At 41.1% G+C, this 24,625-nt stretch overlaps 1 protein-coding gene across 1 annotated transcript in view; it reads right to left on the reverse strand.

Annotated features, from left to right (window-relative positions):
• The window catches only part of CREBBP (CREB binding protein), a 94,392-nt gene that overhangs the window by 50,927 nt on the left and 18,840 nt on the right, over positions 1 to 24,625 (reverse strand). Inside the window, exons 3-5 of the mRNA XM_014936593.1 lie at positions 12,436 to 12,612; positions 1,318 to 1,567; positions 201 to 314 (exon numbers count right to left, since the gene is read on the reverse strand). Coding sequence (XP_014792079.1) covers positions 201 to 314; positions 1,318 to 1,567; positions 12,436 to 12,612 — 541 coding nt within the window. The remainder of the gene's footprint in view (positions 1 to 200; positions 315 to 1,317; positions 1,568 to 12,435; positions 12,613 to 24,625) is intronic.

Consider the following 24,625-nt stretch of genomic DNA (forward strand, 5'->3'; position numbering starts at 1 on the left):
ATTCTTGTGTATTTAAGTAATAAATTGCATTCAGTAATCAGAAAGGAGAATTCACTAGTATATTAATCCTTATACAAGGTTATTAAACAGCTATTTAGTTTGTTGGGACAATGTAGAAATTTATTGCTACACTGCACATCTGATCAACTTTATTTTACCAGTATCATTTCCATTGTGACAGCAGTAAAACAACTACTTACGTTGTTGATTTCTTTTGTCACTGGCGTTTTTCAAAGGAAGGCACACAGGACAGTCGTGCCGAGTACAATTCTTCCAGTGGGAGATGATTTGTCTCGAAGATGCACAATGAGCAACTGTAACAATGAAAAGCCATATAATTACAGTCACTCCTTGGCTTTCACTCCTTGGTGGTTTTGAATTAACTCATTTCATTTTTTTAGAGCAACTCCATTATTTCACCTTTATAAGCAATAGAGTATGCAACTAAACACAGCTAAATGCAACTAACATTTTTTGGGACACACCAATAATGCCATAACAAATGAAGGAAACTAGTACTAAAAATCTAAGACAAAGAGATGGTGGATATTGCACCCTCTGTACAGAACAGAGGAGATGAAAAAGACACCTAGAGGGCTACACTGGTACTTGCCTACTTCTAAACCAACAACCCAACTCTCCCAGCCTGTCTTCACAGGAGAGAGCTGGAGCACCTCTCCTATGAAGACACAGTGAGAAAGTTGGGGGTGTTTAGCCTGGAGAAGAAAAGGCTCCAGGAAGACCTTATAATGGCCTGCCAGTACCTGAAGGGGACCTACAGGAGAGATGGTGCGGGACTCTTGATCAGGGAGGGGAACCATAGGACACGGGGGAAGGGTTTTAAATTCAAAGAGGGGAGATCTAGATGAGATCTCAGAAAGAAATTCTTTGCTGTGAGGGTGGTGAGAGCCTGAGGTTGGCCAGAGAAGCTGTGGCTGCCCCATCCCTGGAGGGGTTCAAGGGCAGGTTGGAGGGGGCTTGGAGCAACCTGGTGTGGTGGGAGGTGTCCCTGCCCAGGGCAGGGGGGTTGGAACTCGATGACCTTTGGGGTCCCTTCCAACTCTACCCATTCTATGATTCTAAAGGGCAAATATTGCATTCTTGCTTTCTAAACTGACAACTGTGAAGAGATCAGAAATGGAAACTGGGCAAAGGTAATGAAAAAGGGAGCAGCTCTTTAATTAAAGAACCAGTTTAGGCCCTCGTTTGTGCCAGGCGTAGGGATCTTCTCGAACAAGAAGAGAAACGCTGCTGACAAACACGCAAGAAACCTTACACAGCTCCTTTGCAAGAGCAGCTTCAGCAACGTGCCCTCACCTTGACAGGCCTTCCCAGCTTGGCAGTGCGTCATGTGGTTGAGGACGTTCTTCATGGTTCGGCAGTGGGGCAGAGCGCAGGCCCGCACCTCCCCGTTGGCCTGCTCCCGCCTCTGACATTTGTGAGCGTGAAGCAGCAGCACCAACTGCTGCTGGATCAGTTTGCGCTTCTCCGGATCCGCCGTGGGGCCGGTCGCCATCGCCTGCGTCGGTACGATCCCCACTTGCTGGACTTGGGTTTGCATCTGGGACTGAGAGAACAGGTTTAAGTTCAGCATCGAGTCTGCAAGGCTCAATTCTGTAAAATAACTCGAGTATCACAAGGCTATTCGCCAAGCATCCTGCCAACCCTGGCTACAAGGATTATCACGCCAGGCTCTGCAGCATTCTCAAACCTTGGAACAGCAAAAAAGTACTGAGAGGTTCCTCTCTTAAGACATTTACAAACAATAGTTTAAGTAATGAGACATCCAAAATCTTCTGTTTATTAGACAGATCATAATTCCAAGAGGAATGAGCTCTTACCACACTTGGAGATGGAATTCAAGTCTGGTTAGTGTTATTTTTTCATATTACAGGTTTTATACACTTCAATCCTAGTTTCTTGTCCCCAACAGAAAAGGAGTCTGATGGGAGAAGACAGTCAAAATTTTGACTGCCTCTGTATATTACAGTGAAAAACAGAACAGATTCTTCACGTCTAAAAAAGCCTTTCTTCTGACAAGTGACTGCTGATATTCCTCTCCTAGAGAAAATCTCCAAGCAAAGATGCATACAGTTTTCTCCCAGAAAGGGCCACCTAAATCTGGATTGTGTTATGGCTACTGAAGTGAACTAGAGTTAACTACAAAAGGTTGTCTCAGCTTGTAAAATCCTGCTTTATTTCCAGCATCCATTCTCTACGGACACACTTCTGTAGCGCTGCCCGAGAGGCTCTGCGTACCCGCAGAGATCTTCAGCCTCAGACACAGCTCGTAACAACGCAGAAGAGAAAGAGCTTCCTTAACATGTCATTTCTTCAGCACAGATTTAGAACCTTTTCTACCACCTTCTAGGACCTTTGAAGGACAACAGATGTAGAAACCCGATTTTCAACATTAAGCACATCCACAGCCTGCACCACCTCCGTGAGCAGTTACAGGACTGCAAAAATGCTGAAATCCCCGTGATTTGCAGCCTAAATTAATCTCATGGACAAACATGAAACTGGCCCAAGAATCACTTTGATTATACACTGTAAATACGGGTTATCGCTGAAAAGCTCACCAACTTCCAAGCTACCTAAGGAAAATCAGCCATTCAAAACACTTACAAATAGAATATAGGAAGAACAGGATTATACTGGAGAGTTCACAGAGGAAATAATTCAGTGCTGTCTACAAAGCTGCTGACCAAAGCCCACTTACTACATTTGAGGAAAAAACAAAAATAATAATAATAATAATAAAAATCACACTTCAGAGATGAAATACACCATTTGTAGCCCACTTTGCTTTTCACCTTTGAGAAGGACTCCCCAGAAAATTCCACAGCCTATGAAACACAGCATGTAACAGCAAACCCCCTCATTTTCTTAGGTCAACAAAAGGTCCCCTGGCACAGGTTCTCAGATTTAAAACCTGATGTGCAGGTGGCAAAGAGCTACCTTTTCTTCTGGAGAACGAAGCACACAAGATTAAGTAGAAAACACAATGACTGGTATTTGATGAAGAAGGTGGGAACTCTGCCGCTGATAACGATTACAGTAAGTCTCAAACAACGAGGAATTGCTGTGTCTGTTTGTCTTGAGCTTGTGAGAAACAGAGCAGTAAAAGGAAAGAGGGTGAAGTAAACTCATACACTTATGTTCCCAGTGCATGTGGCTGAAGTTCAGTCTTCCATTTCTTCTGCAAACAAACCCGCAAGAGCAGACAGGTTTTGCTGAAACAATTCTTGGGTCGCAAATAGGAAACAATTAGTTTGGCCAATCTGCAGAAAAATACAGAGACCGTGCCAAAGAAAATCTTGTTGGAAGTGATGTTTTCATCCCAGTCAAAGAACTGTTTTCCCAAGCCAAAGTTCTCCTTTGGTTACTACCCTACAGTCAACAGACATGACTACAGCTGTACCACCACAGACGCTCTGATCCTGAAGCATTTCTTGAAGATCAAGTATCAAAAAAGCAGAATCATTAAGTATCAGTAGTTAGAAGAACAAGCATCGTCCCAATGAGAGTGTCTGCAGGTAGGTACAAAAAAAGAGCTCTGAATATTGCTCTATAGAGTTATGTTGGTCACTATTTCAGCCTTGTAAAGTCCTAAACCTGCAAATATAATGAATGATCTTTCCACCATTTTACTTTCAGGACTGTTGACTCTTGGAGGAAGTTGATCTCATCCCTGTTAGTTTGTCTTTTAAGACCAGTGGTCTGTGGGACCAGTTCAAAGCAGGAGATATGGGAGGGCACTGCAGTCACTCCAAAGCTGCGTAAATCCTCCATCCACAACAGAAACCACTCCACTCCAGAAGGAGCAGGAGGCTTCACGTTGCTTCACCTGAACAACTAACAATTTTCCCGATCAAGCAGGAAATTCAGACACTTCTGCCCATACAAATTAAAATAAAGATGCTTCCTTCATTAACCAGTTTTCTAGAAACAGAGTAATACACACTTCTACAGTGCAAAGCAGTTATTAATACTATTTGAAATTATGGAAACTATATATTCACATAATACACACTTCTAGAGTGCAAAGCAGTTATTATTTGAAATTATGGAAACTATATATTCACACAAGAAAAGAGTTCTGCCCTGTCCCTATTCTGAAGAGTAAAAACTTCCTGTGCTTCTGGACAGCACAAATGCAGAAGTATCTCATCTTCATGGACTTGGATGGATACAAAGTTCCCTGGAGGTTTTACTTTAGTGAAATGACCAGTCATTTCCATGTTCTTTCATTCTCCTTGGTAAGAAAATACCACCTTCTGGAGCCACTGTATTAGGAAAAATCCTGCTTTTAAAAAATACCTTTTAATTCTTTAAGACAATATCTCATCTTCATGGACTTGGATGGACACAAAGTTCCCTGGAGGTTTTACTTTACTGAAATGACCAATCATTTCCACATTCTTCCATTCTCCCTGGTAAGCCACTGTATTAGGAAAAATCCTGCATTTAAAAAATACCTTTTAATTCTTTAAGACAGGTTTGTAATCAACAGTGGACCCTTTGTGAGACAAGTAAGAATCCACTACCACAAAGGATTACTATTTTGATAGAGGTGTTTGTTTCATAGGCCTTCCCTCACCCTAACCAGAGGGCAGGTAGCACTTTGGGGTTTTTCTCAGTCTGTTGACATCCTCGACTAGAAAAGGGATGTTATTTGACAGTGACAAGAGATTTTTAACTCGTCACCCACATTATGGGCACATCCAGTCTTATCAATTAAGACTTTAAGAAAACAACCCTTGCAGTATCTGCAGAGAGTAAGGTTGCAGCCCACCTTCACTCCTGCATGAGTAGGTAGGGTGAAACATACCCACACCTCGTCGGTTCCCCCTCAATCCCAGGCTTTGACTGTGATCCTGAGGGTCCCTTTCAGAGAAGGAACCAGTGACTACCAGATAGATCTTCACTGGGAAAGCGACACAGAATCAGTTTACACTTCCTGCAATCCACTCTGATATTCTCCACGTGCATGGTGGTTTCTCTGGTTCCACCAGTTACCTTGAACAGGCATGATCTGAACAGGCTGGTCCTATCCATACAGGACACCAGGAATGTGAAGGTCTGTGTTGGCTGGAGAAGTCCACACACACACACAGAAGAGGCTGACACGAGTGGAAGTACAAGCACAAGCGCTTGTATTTGTGCCCAATAACCCTGCATCTTCTCATCCAAGAGGCAGAAGGAACCAGAGCCCGAGTCTTTCTTGGATAAATTTTTGGATTTTCATCTTGTATGTATAAACTTTCAGATTTGAAGGACCAGGAAATGACAGGAAACGTGAAGAAGTGTTTCAAAGCAACAAAAAGGAACAAAGCTTGACATAGGAACCTGCAGAGTCCAGCTCTCACACCCAGGAAATTCAGTGAACAAAATTTTAAGAGAGGAGTATTTTAAGACTGAGGAATGACCAACATTAAAAAACTCAATCTGTGGATAAGAGACAAATAAGAAGTTTTAAGTGAAGGAAAGCCATGCTATCAGAGTGCTGGCTGTGGAGTACTTCACCTCAGCTGCTGGAACAGAAGAAGAAATGGCAAGAGATATTCTCCATCACATATATTCATATTGGGAGGACTGAAGAACGGAACACGAGCCAGAGGACTGAGGGAAGAGCAGATCCTCTTTTTCAGCTTGCTTTTGCAGCCTGGCACTATTATTTACGGATAGTGCAAAATTTAAAACGTTCCACCATTCAAAGCAATACATTTTCCCAGGATGAACTCCTGTACAAAGACAGAGCAGGGATGTCTCCTTTGCTCCCAACATAATAACACAGTTTCTCCAGCACTGGACTTAATATTAGTTAGATTTGTTTCCAGGTTATTAAGATCTTTTCCTTTAGGAGGCCATGGCTAAGCATCCTGGACAGGAGCTTTTCCCAGCTCTTTGCTCCACTTAAAATCATGTGGGGTATTCCCGAGGAAGAGGAGAAGAGAAAATGCCTGGGGAAGAGAAACTTTCAGAACGTGGGTCAGGAAAGACACAGGGAATATGAGCACAGCAAAGAGCAAGCCCAGCAGAGGCTGGGAGGCTGCTGCTGAGGGTGGTAGGCAGACACACACCGTCCCAGACCTTTCTTGCAGTGAAAGAGAAGACTGAGTTTGCTGCAAGAGAGGAAAAAAAAAAATCACAGAAAGGTTAAGAAAGCAAGCCTTCCTCACTGTGAGGGCCCAAAAGAGATTTTTTCATAAGGCCTTTTATTTCTGGTCTGTAAAATAAAATAAGAGTTGTCTATTTTAGGTAGCTGCAGTTCTACTTATTCTAATTAAACTTGACCTCCCAGTTTAAAAGCTTTCTTCCTTTCTCTAGGAGGTCTGCAGCAAGGCCCACCTAAGACATCCTCATCCCCCAGTCATCGTTTTCCTTGCTTCTGATCGAAATCTGTTAATAAAGAAACCCAAGGGACATAAAAAGAAACAGAGAAACAGGGAAGAACACCAACAGAAAACTCAAGATGTAGTTTAATAAGAGATCGGGAAAAAAACGCAAGAGAAGATGAGCTGCTCCAATTCCAAGTCAAAAGAACCGAGAAGAAACGATTTCCTTCGGTTCCAAAAAGCACTATTCTCTCAACTCCATCTGCTGGTCATAAGGATAACTGTGAAACCAAGCTGGTGTCTGGGAGCCAAACTTCACACATTGTACTCCTAACCCATGTAGAAATACCAGATTTACTGGTATGTCCATGACAAAAGCATTCATCACCACCCTTGGAATATGCAGCACTGCAGACACTGCAAAGCTTCAGTAAGTTTGATGGAAAGGTCTAACGGGGTTTCCCCCCACCAACAGCACAGCCCAGAGTCCAGGTACTGGGAAAACCAGAGGCTCCTGGCTCCTGTACAGGTTGCACACTGTGCTGAGTGCCAAATTGCAGAGCACGGCTCCCTTCCACAGCCCAGAGACCGTGCATGATCTCACCGCAGCACAGTACTGCCAATCCTGCAGCCAACAACTGGAGTGACACTGAATCTCGGTAGCGTGTCACCGAAACTTCCAACAACGTCACAACATCCTTCTTTTGGAAACAAGTCAGTCGCTCAAGATTTCAAGCTGCCCACTCTGCAAGGAAAACTAGTTGTATTCTCCAACAGTCATATTAAGTAAAAGCTGATCCATAGTTAGGGAAACAAAACAAAACAAATCAATCCATCTGGCTGGCACTGAAAATTAATACCTTAATGCTGACCTTTTAATCATATTAATAACGTAAGGTTTGTTACTTCTTTCCCAATTAAAGAGATTAAACCAAATGTGGTTCTCAGGGTCTTGGAACAAGGGCTGGGAGATGCACTAACGCTTCCGAGAACAACTTCATTTGGGAGGCAGGGGGAAGAGAGAGTGTGTTGTTCTGAATTTGGATTAATAAAAACAATTCACTGCTGCAGCAGAGACTTATCCTGGCTGTCAGCGTGAGGGTTGTGCCTGGCAGCAGGAAAACCCCTGGCTAGTGATTGGGACAGGGGTGCCACATATAATGATGCTTAGAATGATGTGGGGTAAGAAACATACTCATCTTCTGCTTTACTTTTGCAGTGCACATGCAAGGTTACAGAGAAAGGCAAAAGACAGAAAGGAGAATTTTAAAAATGTCTTAAATGCTTTGCTTTTCAGGACCAAAGGGTCTCAAGACAACGGCTTCACCTTTATTTCCTCTTCTCTTATTTAGATATTCTTAGTGGTAACCAAGGTGTTTAACATCAGGCTGAAATCTGGTTTCCTGCCCCAGAGATGCCATATAGTACCAACATTTTCATTCACATGGGCTTGTTTCTCACGTGGAATAGTACTTTTGGGGCACGATATGTGGTTCCAATCATCTCACAAAAAACCCTGGAGATCTTTTTAAAATGATGTAGCTGGTCTTTCACTTATTGTAGTAGATGGAGGTTGAACCGATCCTCCACAGGTTCATTTTTGATAGATGGGTAACATGACGCTTTACTCTTTTCCACTTCACTCCTGCCTCCTCCAGGAGACGGGACAGACCCCACACAAGGCCAAATCCATTAAATCAAACCCCCATCCTCAGGGTCCTAAAGCATCTTGAGCCACAGGAAATGGCAGAGGGATTGCAGCAAGAAACATGGCATAATGGTTCCAACACCGCAACTCTGCTCGGCGGAGCTGCCTCTCTTGCAAGCAACTTTTCACAAGTGTCATTTGGGTCATATTTTACTTGCCCAACGTGAGACATGGACATCACTTCCATGAGTTGTGGGAGCACACATCTAACCCATGTGAATGGTATTTTACCCTTAGATACTGCCTTAACACATGAAATGAGGAAGTCTTCAGCAAGCCAGAGCCTACAAACCTCAAGTTCTGAGTCAGCAGATTCTTCCAGTCTTACTCTTTTTGTGCCTCTCGGCCTCACGTTTAAAACTGGGGCATCTTTCTCTCAGAAATGCACTGTGAAAATTAACTAATCCAAAGTATGTGCCCACTCCAGTGATGACTGCCACGGAAAAGACCGTTGGGAAAGGGCTGGCTGAGTGAAATGTATTACTACGTACAGTCAAGAAGGCCCAGGGCTATACACTGAGCAGTAAAAATAGGACAAAATGTTGACTATGTGCTCTTTTAGAGGGCACCGTTCATACTGTACACCGAATAAAGCAAAGTCCCTGTGGAAGGAATAGCATATGGCCATGTATGTAATATTACCAAATAATTACACTGCCTTACTGCTGCCAAGTAAAGGTTAAAATTTAACAACAAGTCCGATGTTTCCTTTCAAATTCTTGGCTTTGCAGTAAAAATGTTTAGATGGAAACTTCAGTTTTTAAAGAGGAAAGTTCCACCCCCATCAGGGTCGCAATCAAACTCTAAACACTGTATGATCCATGAGCAGGGCTGAGACCTTTTGGCTTGACAGTACTCACGTCTGTTGGCTGAACTGGTTAATACTCTCCCTATTGCCCTGAGGGAGAAAAAGATATATTGGACGTATGAAGCTTTTGACACTTGAGAAACAACGAGAGATGGTTTTGATTGTCCTCTCAGGAGACAACTTGTATTTTTTACATTTTAAAGAAACTACAGTTGATAGTACTGGGAAAGTAACTTTCCTTTACTTTTCCTCTGTCTCTTGGACAAGATGGGAGAAAGGAAACTGAAAGTTCTTTTCTTTGATTTCCTCCCCACCAGACAAGCCTTGACAGAAAACACCTTTTTAATTCCACCTGAATTATTTGCCATTACATCCTATACTAGTAAACGAGTTCACTAAGATTTAGGATTCCCAAAACCTGACATTTAAATGGGACAAAATCAGGCTTCAGAATCAGCCAGTCCCCGAGATGAATCCACTTTAATCAGATTTGCAGGTTCTCCACAGAATCAGAGCAATAATTCATTTGCTTTACACCTGATCCAAACTTAAAGTATTTTAAAAACAGAATTAGAATAGTCATGTAGCAAATTGTCTCTTGTAAATATTCTGCATTGAGTGCAGGTGGTATTCTGAACATGGTCTTAATCCTAGTCACCAGCTCCTTTCCATAATCATAAGCAGTAAATGACAAATGATATTAAAGGAAGATTTCACAGTGTAACTAAAAGAAAATTAGTTTCCCTCCCTCTAAAATCAGAAGAAAAGAGGAAGTTTATTACATCCTGTTCCCTCTCACATATAGCCCTGTCAGTGATAGGCAGGTAGTAAACTCACTGATGGAAGGACAAGCATTGCTTGTGCCAAAAAATAGCTGGTTTTCAAGTTAAACTAAAAAATAAGCAATTTGCATCTTATGGAAGGTTTGACAAGTTTCTATAGTAACTGCTATCATGTATAAGAATATAACATGCAACAAGCTGGAGTTTCCATAGAAACGACACAAGCAGTTTGATTAATACGCAGAGGTACTGAGACAAATGGGAATATTTAATCTCACTTCATAAAGAAAACTCTAGTAAACAGAATACTACAAACTTGGGCCCGATGTCCTAATAAGAACTATTCTCATAAACTTATAAGCTGCAAATCACACACAATATGAAGTGCGAAGGCTGCGGTGTGTTTACTGTATTAGATTCAAAGGATAGGAATTTGATGATGTATCCAACACGTTCTAATTGATTTAGGAATTTAAACCTACAAACAGCACTTACAGAGAAGACATTTTCATCTTTGGTTTGGAACTAAACGTACCAGACAAAAATGAAAGGATTTAATGCAATCCTTATCACAAAATGCTGTGATGGCTTAGAAAGTTAAAATTACTGCATAAAAACATACACTGCAGAGTGGTCTGAGGAATCACGGGGCAAATCTGATGTTTAAATGACCAGGGAGTATTTGTCCACTCATGTTGCAGAAGCCGTATCACCCAGGAGTTTAAAATACACTACCAAAACATAGGGAATAAGGGAAAGGGGCAGGTAGAACTCACCATATTTGGCACACTGGTGACGGGAGTACTCTTGATGTCGGCAGGAAAGGGAGACAAACTATTCGCCATGCCCGGCTTGTTCGGTAACTGCGGATTCACTCCCGTAGCTCCCATCTGCTGCCCTCCAGTTTGACTGAAAGGCTGCCCAAAGGGACTAGTGTTACCTGCCATTCCCATCTGGAAAAAGAATGAATGAAATTATTATCGTTTCCTTGATTCCAAAGGGACATTTAAAAAAAAAAAAGAAAAGAAAAAAAGAGAAAACATATGTCAAATATCCACCTTTGCATTGACAGAGACCAAATTCCAGTTTAAGTTGCTCAACATTAAATGTTCAATTTCACAACTTTAATCAAATCTAAACTCTTAAAAACTATTTTACAAATTTACACAACTGTGCGTGCCCGAAGTCTTGCAACTTAACTTACAAAATCACTGTGCAAACGCAAAGGAGAATAAAAGGATTATTCTTCCCAATCTGCATTGACAGACCTTTTGGCTTGACAGTACTCACGTCTGTTGGCTGAACTGGTTAATATTCTCTCTAGTGCCCCGAGGGAGAAAAAGATATATTGGACGTATGAAGCTTTTGACACTTGAGAAACCAAGAGAGATGGTTTTGATTGTCCTCTCAGGAGACAACTTGTATTTTTTACATTTTAAAGAAACTACAGTTGATAGTACTGGGAAAGTAACTTTCCTTTACTTTTCCTCTGTCTCTTGGACAAGATGGGAGAAAGGAAACTGAAAGTTCTTTTCTTTGATTTCCTCCCCACCAGACAAGCCTTGACAGAAAACACCTTTTTAATTCCACCTGAATTATTTGCCATTACATCCTATACTAGTAAACGAGTTCACTAAGATTTAGGATTCCCAAAACCTGACATTTAAATGGGACAAAATCAGGCTTCAGAATCAGCCAGTCCCCGAGATGAATCCACTTTAATCAGATTTGCAGGTTCTCCACAGAATCAGAGCAATAATTCATTTGCTTTACACCTGATCCAAACTTAAAGTATTTTAAAAACAGAATTAGAATAGTCATGTAGCAAATTGTCTCTTGTAAATATTCTGCATTGAGTGCAGGTGGTATTCTGAACATGGTCTTAATCCTAGTCACCAGCTCCTTTCCATAATCATAAGCAGTAAATGACAAATGATATTAAAGGAAGATTTCACAGTGTAACTAAAAGAAAATTAGTTTCCCTCCCTCTAAAATCAGAAGAAAAGAGGAAGTTTATTACATCCTGTTCCCTCTCACATATAGCCCTGTCAGTGATAGGCAGGTAGTAAACTCACTGATGGAAGGACAAGCATTGCTTGTGCCAAAAAATAGCTGGTTTTCAAGTTAAACTAAAAAATAAGCAATTTGCATCTTATGGAAGGTTTGACAAGTTTCTATAGTAACTGCTATCATGTATAAGAATATAACATGCAACAAGCTGGAGTTTCCATAGAAACGACACAAGCAGTTTGATTAATACGCAGAGGTACTGAGACAAATGGGAATATTTAATCTCACTTCATAAAGAAAACTCTAGTAAACAGAATACTACAAACTTGGGCCCGATGTCCTAATAAGAACTATTCTCATAAACTTATAAGCTGCAAATCACACACAATATGAAGTGCGAAGGCTGCGGTGTGTTTACTGTATTAGATTCAAAGGATAGGAATTTGATGATGTATCCAACACGTTCTAATTGATTTAGGAATTTAAACCTACAAACAGCACTTACAGAGAAGACATTTTCATCTTTGGTTTGGAACTAAACGTACCAGACAAAAATGAAAGGATTTAATGCAATCCTTATCACAAAATGCTGTGATGGCTTAGAAAGTTAAAATTACTGCATAAAAACATACACTGCAGAGTGGTCTGAGGAATCATGGGGCAAATCTGATGTTTAAATGACCAGAGAGTATCTGTCCACTCATGTTGCAGAAGCCGTATCACCCAGGAGTTTAAAATACACTACCAAAACAGAGGGAATAAGGGAAAGGGGCAGGTAGAACTCACCATATTTGGCACACTGGTGACGGGAGTACTCTTGATGTCGGCAGGAAAGGGAGACAAACTATTCGCCATGCCCGGCTTGTTCGGTAACTGCGGATTCACTCCCGTAGCTCCCATCTGCTGCCCTCCAGTTTGACTGAAAGGCTGCCCAAAGGGACTAGTGTTACCTGCCATTCCCATCTGGAAAAAGAATGAATGAAATTATTATCGTTTCCTTGATTCCAAAGGGACATTTAAAAAAAAAAAAGAAAAGAAAAAAAGAGAAAACATATGTCAAATATCCACCTTTGCATTGACAGAGACCAAATTCCAGTTTATGTTGCTCAATATTAAATGTTCAATTTCACAACTTTAATCAAATCTAAACTCTTAAAAACTATTTTACAAATTTACACAACTGTGCGTGCCCGAAGTCTTGCAACTTAACTTACAAAATCACTGCGCAAACGCAAAGGAGAATAAAAGGATTATTCTTCCCAATCTGCATTGACAGAAATTACTTTTTCCGACGCCGCACAAAATTCCAAAAAACCAAACCAACCCCAAACCCTGTAACACTTTGTGCATTCTGTGCAGAAAGCAGGACTTTGTACAGGCTAGAAATAGAGGGGGGGCGGAATATTTAGAGGCATCTAGCAAATGCTTATCTACTTATATTTTGGTACATGAGGAAAAATGTCTGAACAAAAGGACATCTATCTAAGGCTGACACCCTGGATGAATTACACCCCCAAAACTCCTTAGAAATAGGAAGTGGAAATACAACTGCCCCCAAAGAAGTAAAGAGAACACTGTCTATCCAAAGAGCAATCTTGCCTCAAGAACAATCTCCCAAGAGAAGTGGTGCAATCTCTGTTGCTTGAGTCAGTTAATATTACTCCGGATAAAAGGTCCTGAACAGGAATTTACTTCTTTCAAAGAGAACGACTAAGAGTAGGACCCTCCTTCCTCCCTCCAAAAAAGGGCAAATAAAAGTTGACAGATCATGTTTGTGCTCCCCCCTGCCCCGCACTGGGAGGATTTCTTGACGACTTTATCACCTGTCAGAATGTCTTAAATATCAAACCAACCACTGAGCAAGTCTTTATTTGAAATATTCAATCCTGTTTTCCCCTTTCCTTTGACCTCTCCAGCCTTTCCTTACACAACACACTGGTTTTCCATGGTCCTGCTCTTTTCACTTCCCTTACCAGCAGGGATTCAGGAGGGCTATTCTGGTGGCTGGAAGAGGGACGGCACACGTCAGCTTATCAGTGGAACAGCCTCCTAATTGCTCAGTGGTTGCTTTTCCGTGCTTACAGGAATCAGACTGAACAACCAGTTGATGAAGCACTGGTTAAGAGCAGTAAATTACATCGGGGCAGAGTCCAATAAACACAATTTGACTGTGCCTCGTCCTCTTGTCAGTGTGTACTTTGTACACTGGGGTTTCAGAGACCTGACTCAGCCACACTCCAAGTAGCTTTACATTAGGACACACTCCCTTAACCTGTCCCCTGCAGAGTGGCGCTGCCAGATTCCGGCCTTTTTCTACTAGACAAAATGTTGTATCTTTTACAGAAGAATCTGACCCACTATACACACATTAAAAAAAGAGAAAAGCTGTTACTTGGACAAAGTAAGAAGTTATCACGTATGTTGTGTTCCAGCATAACACTGAAAAATTCAAATAGCATATGAGACCAAAAAACCCCCAATTGCTTAATAGCATTAAAAGCTTAGCAATTAAGACAGCTTTTAATGAAAAGTGGTACTGGCTACTATTACATTGCACAAATATCAAGGATTTTATTTTCTGTATTTCTGTTTGGTTTTTAGGACTGTATGTTCAAAGAAATCAGGGCTTTTAATTATTAGTTATTATAACGTATTTTGACAGCTTTTCCCTGAAGAACTAATAGTGAAGTATTTAATAAACTTGCACACTCATCTTAGCCCACTACTTCAGACAAGGTACGAGACAGGATCATGAGATATCTACAGCTATTCATTAATAACATGATGGTCCATCAGATTAACAGGGAAGAAAACCTCTGAATCTAAAAGTGAGATTCTAAGAAAGCAGCCTATGACCGACTATTTAAACCTTTCAGAGGCCAGAAATAGCAACATGAGCTGTTTGGCTGTTATTCAGTTTTCCCTTGTGTCTAAATCCCCAACTTCATTTGTCTGCAGAAGGACATGGTCCTTCAAGTTGTTTTTGAACTCGCTTGCAGGTTTGGTGGAGTTTTGTTAAACTGAATAATATATTGCCTATTCTGGCAACCACCACTGTGCTATGACTTCCTATGGGCCCTACAGCCACCGCCACCACCACCACCAGGAAAGCACAGCAGTGAGCCCAAACTGGGAGAGAAAAATGCTGCAAACACATGAACCTATTTCCACAGCTCTGCAAAGTCCTCCTTAGACCTCACAGCTTAAGGATGGAGCATATTCAGCCACCGGGGAGGAGACAGAAAGGACTCAGAACAGACAACGAAGCTGCCCAACACGGATGTGCCGAGCTTTGCGCAGTGTAATGCTATAAGCCTCTGGCAGAATCTTAAAACACAGCCAAATTTTCCAAAAGCAGAAGAGAGATTTTCTTTAGGCAGTGAGAACGCTAAGCAAATTTTACACCAAATTTAAATTCTTGCTCCAAAAGAAACGGAGATGTGCTCTTCATCTTATTATCAGGGAAGATTAATTTTTCTCAAAGGAAAAATATTTAAAAATAAATTTTTCGCAAAAATATTACAAGTATTTCGGTCTCAAAAGAAAAAGAACAGAAAATTTAAGTTTGTTGAAATTCTAAACCACGAGAACACCCCTAAAGCACCAAGGAACTGCAATTCTAACAGGTACCACATGGTTGGTTTATCATATTTTAATATTTCCTTTTCAATAGATCTTGTTATTAAACATATTACAACTCAGTACAACAACAAAGCAAACCTTTCAAGTCTTCCAAACTGAGAGCTTAATACGAGGAGGATAATTTTTCCTTTTCTAGGTGGTCATTAAGTAATACACTTGATTGAAATTTTAAGAAATGCCTTGCTGTGCTTTGAAATCAAGCTGGAAGCAAGGCAGCTTCTATTTGAAACCTTGTATTTTTTTAAGCCTGTTCTCGCCATGTGGTATTTCAATGCCCAAAGCTGCTCTTCAGTCAGTGAAAGGAACCTAAGGCTAAAGAGTTACATCAGCCTACCACTTTTTTTTTTAAAAAAAAAAAAAAGCAGCAGATAGTTTGCTAAGATTGTAAAACATCAGACGTGCCCTTTAACCTACTCTTCATTTTTGCAAATTACTGCCACTGAAACAAACTGCCAAAGACTTTTTTTTTTTCTGTTTGAAGTCCACCTTAAAAAAAAAAAATTTTAAAAATGTGAAAAGGTGGAAAGACTTTTCTTTCTTATCTGGCGATCCCTGAAGTGAATATGGAGACAAAAACCAGGAGGGACCATACACAAGATGAGTTTATTAAAGCTCATAGATGTTTGCAGTTTCAGGGTTTTTTTTTTTTAAACTCAGTTTTGCCTTGGAGGAGTTAAGCTTATTAGCAGGACTGCGATTTCCAGAGAGCAGGAGAAGTAACAACACAGCACAGGAACTGCTCTAACCAACTCTTCGCTATTTATAACAGTTTTCAACCAAGGCTGGGATCGACGAGGAGTTTTAGAGGCAGAACCTGAGGCCAAACACCATTAAGACCGGGAGTGTTTCAGAGCCGTTACTGGGAACTCGAGGAGCAGCTGGGCATTAATTCCGGCAGCATCCACCTCCAGCCAGCACAGCCAGGGAGGGACTCCAGCAAAGCCAACCACCAGCAGCTCCTCACCACTGGGAAGGCAGCACATGGGAGGAGGAAGGAAAGGAAAGACCAGGCAGATCCCCTGCAAATGCAACACTGAAAGGCGTCCGAGCGTGCATTAACCGGGAAATGCCGGTTAATTATCTGAACATTAAGATCAGGTGACCTTCCGTAAAACTTTATCTACGCCACTAATTGGAATCTCAAAAAACGACTGGCAAATATAATGAGATGACTGAGCATATACATAGTAAGGTTTTACACCGCTTATTCATTCTGCAAACTGAAACCAGCGGCTCCCAAGCAAACGAGTCAGAAGGCTCAAGTGCTGCGGCTCCTGCCTCTGCCCCCAGGTTTTTTCCTGTGTGAAATGAGGGGGCAGGTGGGGGAAAGGCAGATACTCAGAAGACCTTTGTTTTTATATTTCTGAAACAGAACTCTGATCCCAAACTAGGTAGTTCAGGGAAAGATTACTAAGTGATTACAAGTCGTCAAAGAAGATAAACCAGCAAGAACAGGGGAGTTAGCAACCTGGTAAGAATGGTCACTTTCACATGGGACTCTGAGCCATCACAAAGACCTGCATTTTGCTTAAAGTTTGTTAAATCTACTTTCCTGAAAGGAACGAAAGCAAAAAAGCAACCCACTGTGAGTTGTTCCTATTTCCAGCTGCAACGAACGGGCACGGATCCGTACCACGGGCTACTCAAGCTTCAACATATCAGCCAGTGTGTTTCCCTTACCACAAAAGCAGAAACCTCCCCTCTGGAAGCCTTGGTTATGCTCCCATTCGGTTCTAAGCTTAAGGATGTTCCCCCTCCCCTGTTGTCTTTTCCTCTCTATCAGCTCATCTCCTTTCCTCTTTGCCTGATGCAGCCACCACTTCCTGCAGGCCACGTTCTCTGCACCCAACCTTGGGGTGGCTCCTTTCATCCCACCTCCTCCTCCTCTGGCTACTTACATTTTACACTTATGTTTCTGGGTTACAATTTTGTGCAACTCCTGCTTCGTGCCCGTTTCTTTGTGGTCACAACTGCAGAGACTTGTGATGGAGTAAAGCAGACTTTTCCACAAGCAAAGTGTTTTCTAGGCAGCGGTTCCATCAACTGCAATGGGGGAGATGCAGGGGTGCTATAACACAACCCCCCCAGCACAGAAACCCAAGCCAAGGCTAGAAGTTCCTAAAGAAGTAACGGGATTAATGCAGGACACCAGCTTAAACACATTATTTCTACTCTAAAACAGTTCTTCTCAGACCAGCTTAAACACGTTATTTCTACTCTAAAACAGTTCTTCTCAGAAATATGATAATGCTACTCTCTTTTAATGGAAAAGATGCATTTAATTCAATAATTCTGCTATCCCAGAAAGACAAGCAGGTTCTGTTCCCTTTTTTATCACTATGGCAACTCTCTAAGATACTGGAATCTATTACTGAGTGTGGACAGGAAACAGGGTATTTTGCTCTACTCTCACAGGTCCAGGAATGTAAAACTTCTGAGCTGAAAAAAACCCAAACTTAAAACCTTTGTTTAGCTGCCTTGGACTACACAAGCCATCCCCACTGCCATATTTTGAGCCGCAGGTGAAGGAGGCACTTCTCTTTGGTTTGCTTTTTAGTTGTTTTCAGAGCAGAACAGCAATTCAATTTCCTCCAGTTCCTGGAGTTTCATAGATATTATAGATCAAGTCTGGGACCAAATCTATATCCCTCATCTGATGGTGTGACTCAGAGTTGATACAACAAAAACGAGAAGGTCACCAATCTAATCTAAAAGATACCTGACTGGATCTTCACATGATGCTTTTTCTTCCATTTTTAAAGCTTACTCTTTTCCTCCCTTCTTTATCACTCCTGACATCCCACAGTACTTCTTCCTCTAACCCCGCATCAGGGAGCTACTCCCTCTTTGCACACAAAGCATCTGGGCCATAAATAAATCCTGAACTTTCCTCCCAACTCTAAGTTTTTATTAACTGTCCCTTCACCTTTGCCACTACAGCCAGGTCTCTCATTGAAGCAGTCAGAGTTACTTCATTACCACATATTCCTCCGTGGCTCCCAGGACACACAACCAATACAACATGCTGCAAAACCATTCACTGTCACACACACACCATTTCCTATTCACAATCCCTTTTTGAGCTTCCCCTCCAATGTGTCATCATAAACCACAGACCATACACACTTCTGCTCCTCACTACCCCTTTTCCTTTGGGAAGCTCATCTCTCCTCTGCTGCCTCAACCCACTTTTCACTTTCCAAACTTAATAAAAGGTCTGGCAGGACGGGCTGAGCTCACTGTCAGTTTTCCTGCAAGAGAGAAACCACCCTCATTCGCAGGCACAAGACAGGGAGCAGCACCTACCTCTGACAACACTCCTGTTTTTCCATCTTGCACCCCTGCTGCCTACAGAAAGATAATGCTAGGATTTATTTTCTTTTTTAAATTAGTTGGTCCAGACAGATTAGTCCAGGAAAAAAACCTCAACCCTCATCTTTAACTTAAATGTTGTTTTTCATTAAGTTTTGAAGCGCTGACTCTCCTGTACAAAAATGGAAGACGGTTATTCTGGCCAAGTATTTAAAACCAAAACAAACCAATAGCACCAGATGTAGACCAGCCTGACAGCAGAAAAAAAAAAAAAAAGAAAGAAAAAAAAAAAAAAAGAAAGAAAAAAAAAAAAAAAGAAAGAAAAAAAAAAAAAAAGAAAGAAAAAAAAAAAAAAAGAAAGAAAAAAAAAAAAAAAGAAAGAAAAAAAAAAAAAAAGAAAGAAAAAAAAAAAAAAAGAAAGAAAAAAAAAAAAAAAGAAAGAAAAAAAAAAAAAAAGAAAGAAAAAAAAAAAAAAAGAAAGAAAAAAAAAAAAAAAGAAAGAAAAAAGAAAAAAGGAAAGGTTGATACAGGGAATCAACTCAAAGCAGCATGGGTTCGGGGGAAAATAAGCCTGGCTGAAGTAATCTGATTATGATCCAATCCTGTAAACTAAAAATAGTTATTGTTAATATTCAATTGGGTACCTACTAGATTTTTAACTAGAAAACAGTCCTAGAAAGAAAGGAAGCAGACTAGACGAGCTTGGCTGGGCTTCGAAAGCTGCGAATCTGCGAAGTGCTTGAAGAACAAATGTGAGCTCTCAGTATGACAGGAGGTACGAGGAGGCGACCGGGTAAGTGTAAAGCGACATCTTTCTGCATTTGGCTTGATGTGAATACTATTGTAATGGTGATGATCATCCTGCATTAGTTCTTCATGAACTGACAGGATTCAGAGAGGCCTCAAGAGCTATTTAAAGGACTAAAAGGCACGATGGCTACAACAGACAATCTAATTGCAATCTAACAGCCTAATTTATTTAGCTTACTATTTAAGCTTATTAATTTGCTTATCTTACTGAGGCAAGGACTGAAGTGACCCTAAAGTATCAACTTTGGGAACAGAAATATTGTAACACGAGTATTTTCTATTTAGCAAAAATGTATCAACAGGTAAGAGCTGAAGTTCTCTAGTTTCAAAGTAAAAACTATTAAAAAAATGTAAGTGACCAAATACCACTGAAATTCTTAATCTAATCTTTTATTTGAATAGTGTGTGCTTCTATCAACAGGAATCAATTCACAAAAGCCATATGGCTTATAATCAGAGGTATCATGTCTGACTTTGTATCACTGTCATTTTCAATGCTTAATTCTTCATCAAATGGAACCTAATAACAGAAAAGGAATAGAAAGTTCCCTTCTGCTTGTCTAGAGACAAAACAGAAAGGTGAGAAGGAAAAGTTACCTCAGGAAACAAAAATGATCTAAGACCTTGACCAAGCTGCCAAGCCCATTAACCAAACCCAGAGACAAGTCTCAAAGTCCAGGCAGGCAGAGGTGCAGAACAGGAGCCAAAAACTGCATCAAACTATTGTGTCCCCCTCTGCGCTGCGGAACCTCGTTAGACTGAGGGTGGCTCAGAGCAACTTCAGCTGATTGCTCTCCTAACGACACGAGATCGGAGACAGGGTGGGCTGCAAGACAGAATTTGATTAATTCACTTGATCCATCGGCAATTAAGTTGCCTCTTCAGACGGACGCTGATTGCAGGATCACAAACCCAGCTGTGGTGTTAGGTAGGTATCCTAAGGAAACAGGGCTTGAGCAATGGCACTGTCACAATCACCGTCCCATCTCCTCCCCCTTTCCTCAAATCAATTTTTCTCTAATCACTTTGGAAATCGCTGGTCAATTTGACCCTTTTTTTTTTTTTTTTTGGTTAAAGCTCTCACAGATAATTAAATTCCTAAGATTGCTGAGTAGAGAGACAGAGGGGCAGATTATGACACTCGGATTAACATCTCCAGGAAGAAAAGGCACAAAGACCTCTGCTGTTCCCCACCACGTCTCACAGCAGCCGGCGTATCCGCGAGCCCCCGTTACTGCCAGCCTTGTCCTGTCAGCACCTCGGGAAGATTAGCTGAGGACACGGGAGGGAGCTGAAAGCACCATCGGAAACGGCTTACAAGACCCTTGGGGAGGGGTGCGGTGAAGAACTGCAGCCTCCACAGCGGCAGCGTGAGGATCCACACAGCCAAGACACTGCTTATGGCACTCTTGGAGCTGTTTTGACAATAGAAAAATAGGAAGGGCAGAGCCTTTTTTCCCCACCAAACTGTTCCCATACCTTGGAATCTGACAAAATTGTTACAGGAGGAAGACGCAAAGACGGCCTTTCAGTGAGCCACCACCATCCTTATGTTATTCTGGACCTAAATCTATGGTACAAAAGCTAAAATCAATTTAACTGTAAGCCCCAGATTAATAATTTAAATTATTTCAGAGAACAGAACATGCATGTCAATTAAGGAGAGAGCAGAGACATACTAGATATGATCTGCTTTGACAAAAGGCCAGATCTTCACAAACTAACAGTGGTGTTGAAGACTTGCATACGTGAGAGCCTGCCTGCTCAACAGGATGTGATGCTCTAGTAAGAAATATTTGTCACTCACTACTGCTTTCTTCTAAATCCCTTGTATTTGCAAGGAAGGACATTCCCCCTGCTTCCTCCTGTTTTATCACTGAAACAACCCAGTGCGAAATAACATACTGAATGCTTAGGAGACAGTAACGAGTTCCTCCTTTCAAAATTCACTTTTCTGAATGGCTGAGCTGTAACTTTTGAGTTATACCATAAGCAATAGCTGTAGGTTGACAGAGCAACATAAATAATCCAACCTTTCTAGAGCCACTGCTACTCAGCACCTCACATGCTTCACGCAAAATCCTATATTACATCACCGACACGTTGGGGACACTTCTCTCTCTCTCTTTTCTCCACTCCTCTCAATAAAAAGAGCAAGCTGGCATGAAATGGAAATTCTGCACTTCCCACTACAACCCACAGATCCAAGAAGCATCCTTTGGGTTCGCGTGAACAGAATGATTTGGTATACAGAAATACAATGGTATATTACATATATTATATACAGAAATGGTTTACTGCTCCTGCCTCCAAGCTATCACTGTCATAAGTCACTACAGGACAGGAATGATTCCAAGCTTCTTCTGTACTTGCTGTCACCAAGCCACGCAAATCTTTACTCTCCTCTTCTATGGGCCTCACCAAAACCAGCCAACTTAATGCTCCATTATTGGCCTAAGCCTTCAAATGCCCTGTCAAATTACTACACCTACTTCAAATCCTGGCTTTCAATATGCAACTTGGTTAAAAAGCTCGGTATTTTGTCCCTCTTCTCTCTTCCCATCCATTGAAATGTTTTTGCTACCAAGAAACGTGCCACCTTGCTTGGCTTAAAGAATTTCAACCTTCTTCCTTCTGATTTTTCTTTCTCTCAAGACAAGCAAATTGAGCAGTCAGGTTTCTCAGACACTGGGGAGTTATCAATTAAAGCGTACAAAGTACTGTGAGTGCAAGAGCAGATCTGTTCTAAGTAATACAGGAACGTCAGAAATTCAGACCAATGGACAATTCAGCTGCTTTTAATACTGTTAGTAATTAGCAGTGGAAGGGGACAGAACTGCCTTCAAAAGGCTTTCCAGCGTGGTAACTCAACAAGAGACGGAGACCTGTGCTCTGCCACCTGCACCACTTCACCACCGGTTCCCAGATGAGTGTAACACACACGAGTTCCAGAGCTATTGTGATCTGGCACCAACCCCCTGGAGTTAATCCCCCCTCGGTTGCCGTGTGCCGTTGCCACCACTCGGATCCACGCTCGGTACCAAAGAGCAGCTTCTCCAGCCAGGCACACGCCGAGGACTTCGCACTTTGGACTCTTATCTCCCTCTGGTATGAAACACAAATCTCTGACACGAAGCAAGGTCCACCTGACCGATTGAGGCACTCAGAGAAGCGTAAAAGACAGGTCCGTTGGGAATTTATGTTCATTTGCAAAGTGGGAAAAGACAGGCTTTCTTTACTATGTTGGCATCATCTTCTATCTGTTTACTGACAAAAAAAAAGTTAAGTCTCTACTAATTACTATTTCATCCTATAGTAACGTGTTCCAAAAGAAAGTCACCATGGTGCTCGGTATGTATATGCCAGAGGGACAGATGGAGAAGCAAGGAAAAGATTAATCATTTTATGGCAGAAAGCCAGTGGCGTTACCAAAAAAAAAAAAAGTGAATTCAGTTTCAGCACAAGAATGGTGGCAATCCCATTATCACAGCAGAGGTGAGAGCTCCTCACCTAAACCAATCTGCAGATTGGGCAATTTGACAAAAAAACCCCTAATTTAAAAATAATAACTTTTAAAAATCAGTGAGTAACAAGAATGCCTTAAAACCCCAAGATTTCAAGAATCAGTTTTGAGAATTAAATGATGATCTGGTTACAGCACTCAGAGGAAGCCTGTCTTGTGCTTGAAGTCTCCACTCTCCCACCTCTTTAATCTCACTGCTCTAACAAAAGCCCACCCCAACAGATTCATGAAGCATTTAGAGCGCCTGGCTCTTCAGTAGTAAACTAACTCAAAGAAAAACACTCCAATGCCCAGGAATAATTGTAATTTACTTCATCCTTTATTACAGGAGGAAAGATTGTGTAAAGCTAGAAATAAAATTTTTAAAATCCCATTAAGAGGACGGCAGGTGTTTTATTACCACTTGTAATAAGATTTGAAAACCTCTTCCAAGCACTTCACGGAGGTCAAAGACAAATTTAAGTAATTCCAAGGCAACAAGACCACTTAAAAAAAATGTACAAACGTTTCCACATAATTACTGAAATACAGAAGACAGAAAATCGTGGGAAAACGCTCTTTACAAGTGACTGAATATATAAAGAACACACTCTTTTAATACATTTAACTAGAAATTAACCTTTTCCAGGGGAAAAAAAAAAATGCCTAAAGAAAGAAAATGTCTCCAAAATTCTGCACAAGCCGGAGGGCTGATACAATGGGATATACTATAGGAAGAATCAAAGTCATTTCTGCACTAAGCACCACTGTTGTACTTACAAATCAAAAATAAAGCTCAGAAGGCTTACTCTGTAATGAGTGTAACCTCTGCAAATAAAAACTTCAAAGCTCTAATGGATAATTAGCCACAACTGATCAATGTGTTCCAATTGCTTCAAGAGCTTCTATGAGTGCCAAGCAGAAAAAGTGGCTTTCTTCAGATAAACAAGAACTATTCTTACTCCGTAAGAACAGAAAGTTAACCCGAACCGCACAATTAAGTAAAAACGTTTCAAAGGTTTGTTTCATCAAGAAAATCTAGTTTGGACACAAACAGTAATTGAACAAAGACTTAAAAAGAGTATTGAAAGACACTCAAATACCCTTGTCCTCCCCCAATTGCTATACTTCATCACCATTAAGCTAAATGCAGGTTTCTAAACCAAACACAAATCTCAACATAAAGTCTGTGCTTCTTCCTTTACTTTCCGTATCTAGATGGAGCCTTTTGAGATGGACCCAACAGGCCCCAAAATAATTTACAGATGTGTCTGCCAGCACCTCCGCAGTTCTGAAGCTCCTCTAGTTGGCCAGAGACAGCCAAGTAAAAGGAGAACACGTCATGCTCCAAAAATTTAGTATTACAAAGAATAAACTGGGCTAGTAAGAAAAACAGTAGCACTGTTTTAAGAGATTCTTTCCCATTTTTCTCCCAGAAGATACATTACGAGAGGTGGGGGAAAAGTTCTACGGAGAAACAGCAACAGGAAAGGTGTCTCAAAAATATAATGAAAAGAAGGACTCTATTTCCTTTCTTTACAGTATGTCCTTTCCTTGGCAGACATGAATCCTAAAGGAAAAGCAGCCACACTGAAGGGAGAGATTGTGTTTCTGAAAGAAGTAATTATTCTATTTCAATCCAGAACGGGGAAGGGGGGGAAATCAAATAGACACGAAACAAATTTACACTAGAGGTTACATTAAAAGAAA

This window comes from Calidris pugnax, unplaced genomic scaffold, assembly GCF_001431845.1.
Source record: "Calidris pugnax isolate Ruff unplaced genomic scaffold, ASM143184v1 scaffold17, whole genome shotgun sequence".
Lineage (NCBI taxonomy): Eukaryota > Metazoa > Chordata > Aves > Charadriiformes > Scolopacidae > Calidris > Calidris pugnax.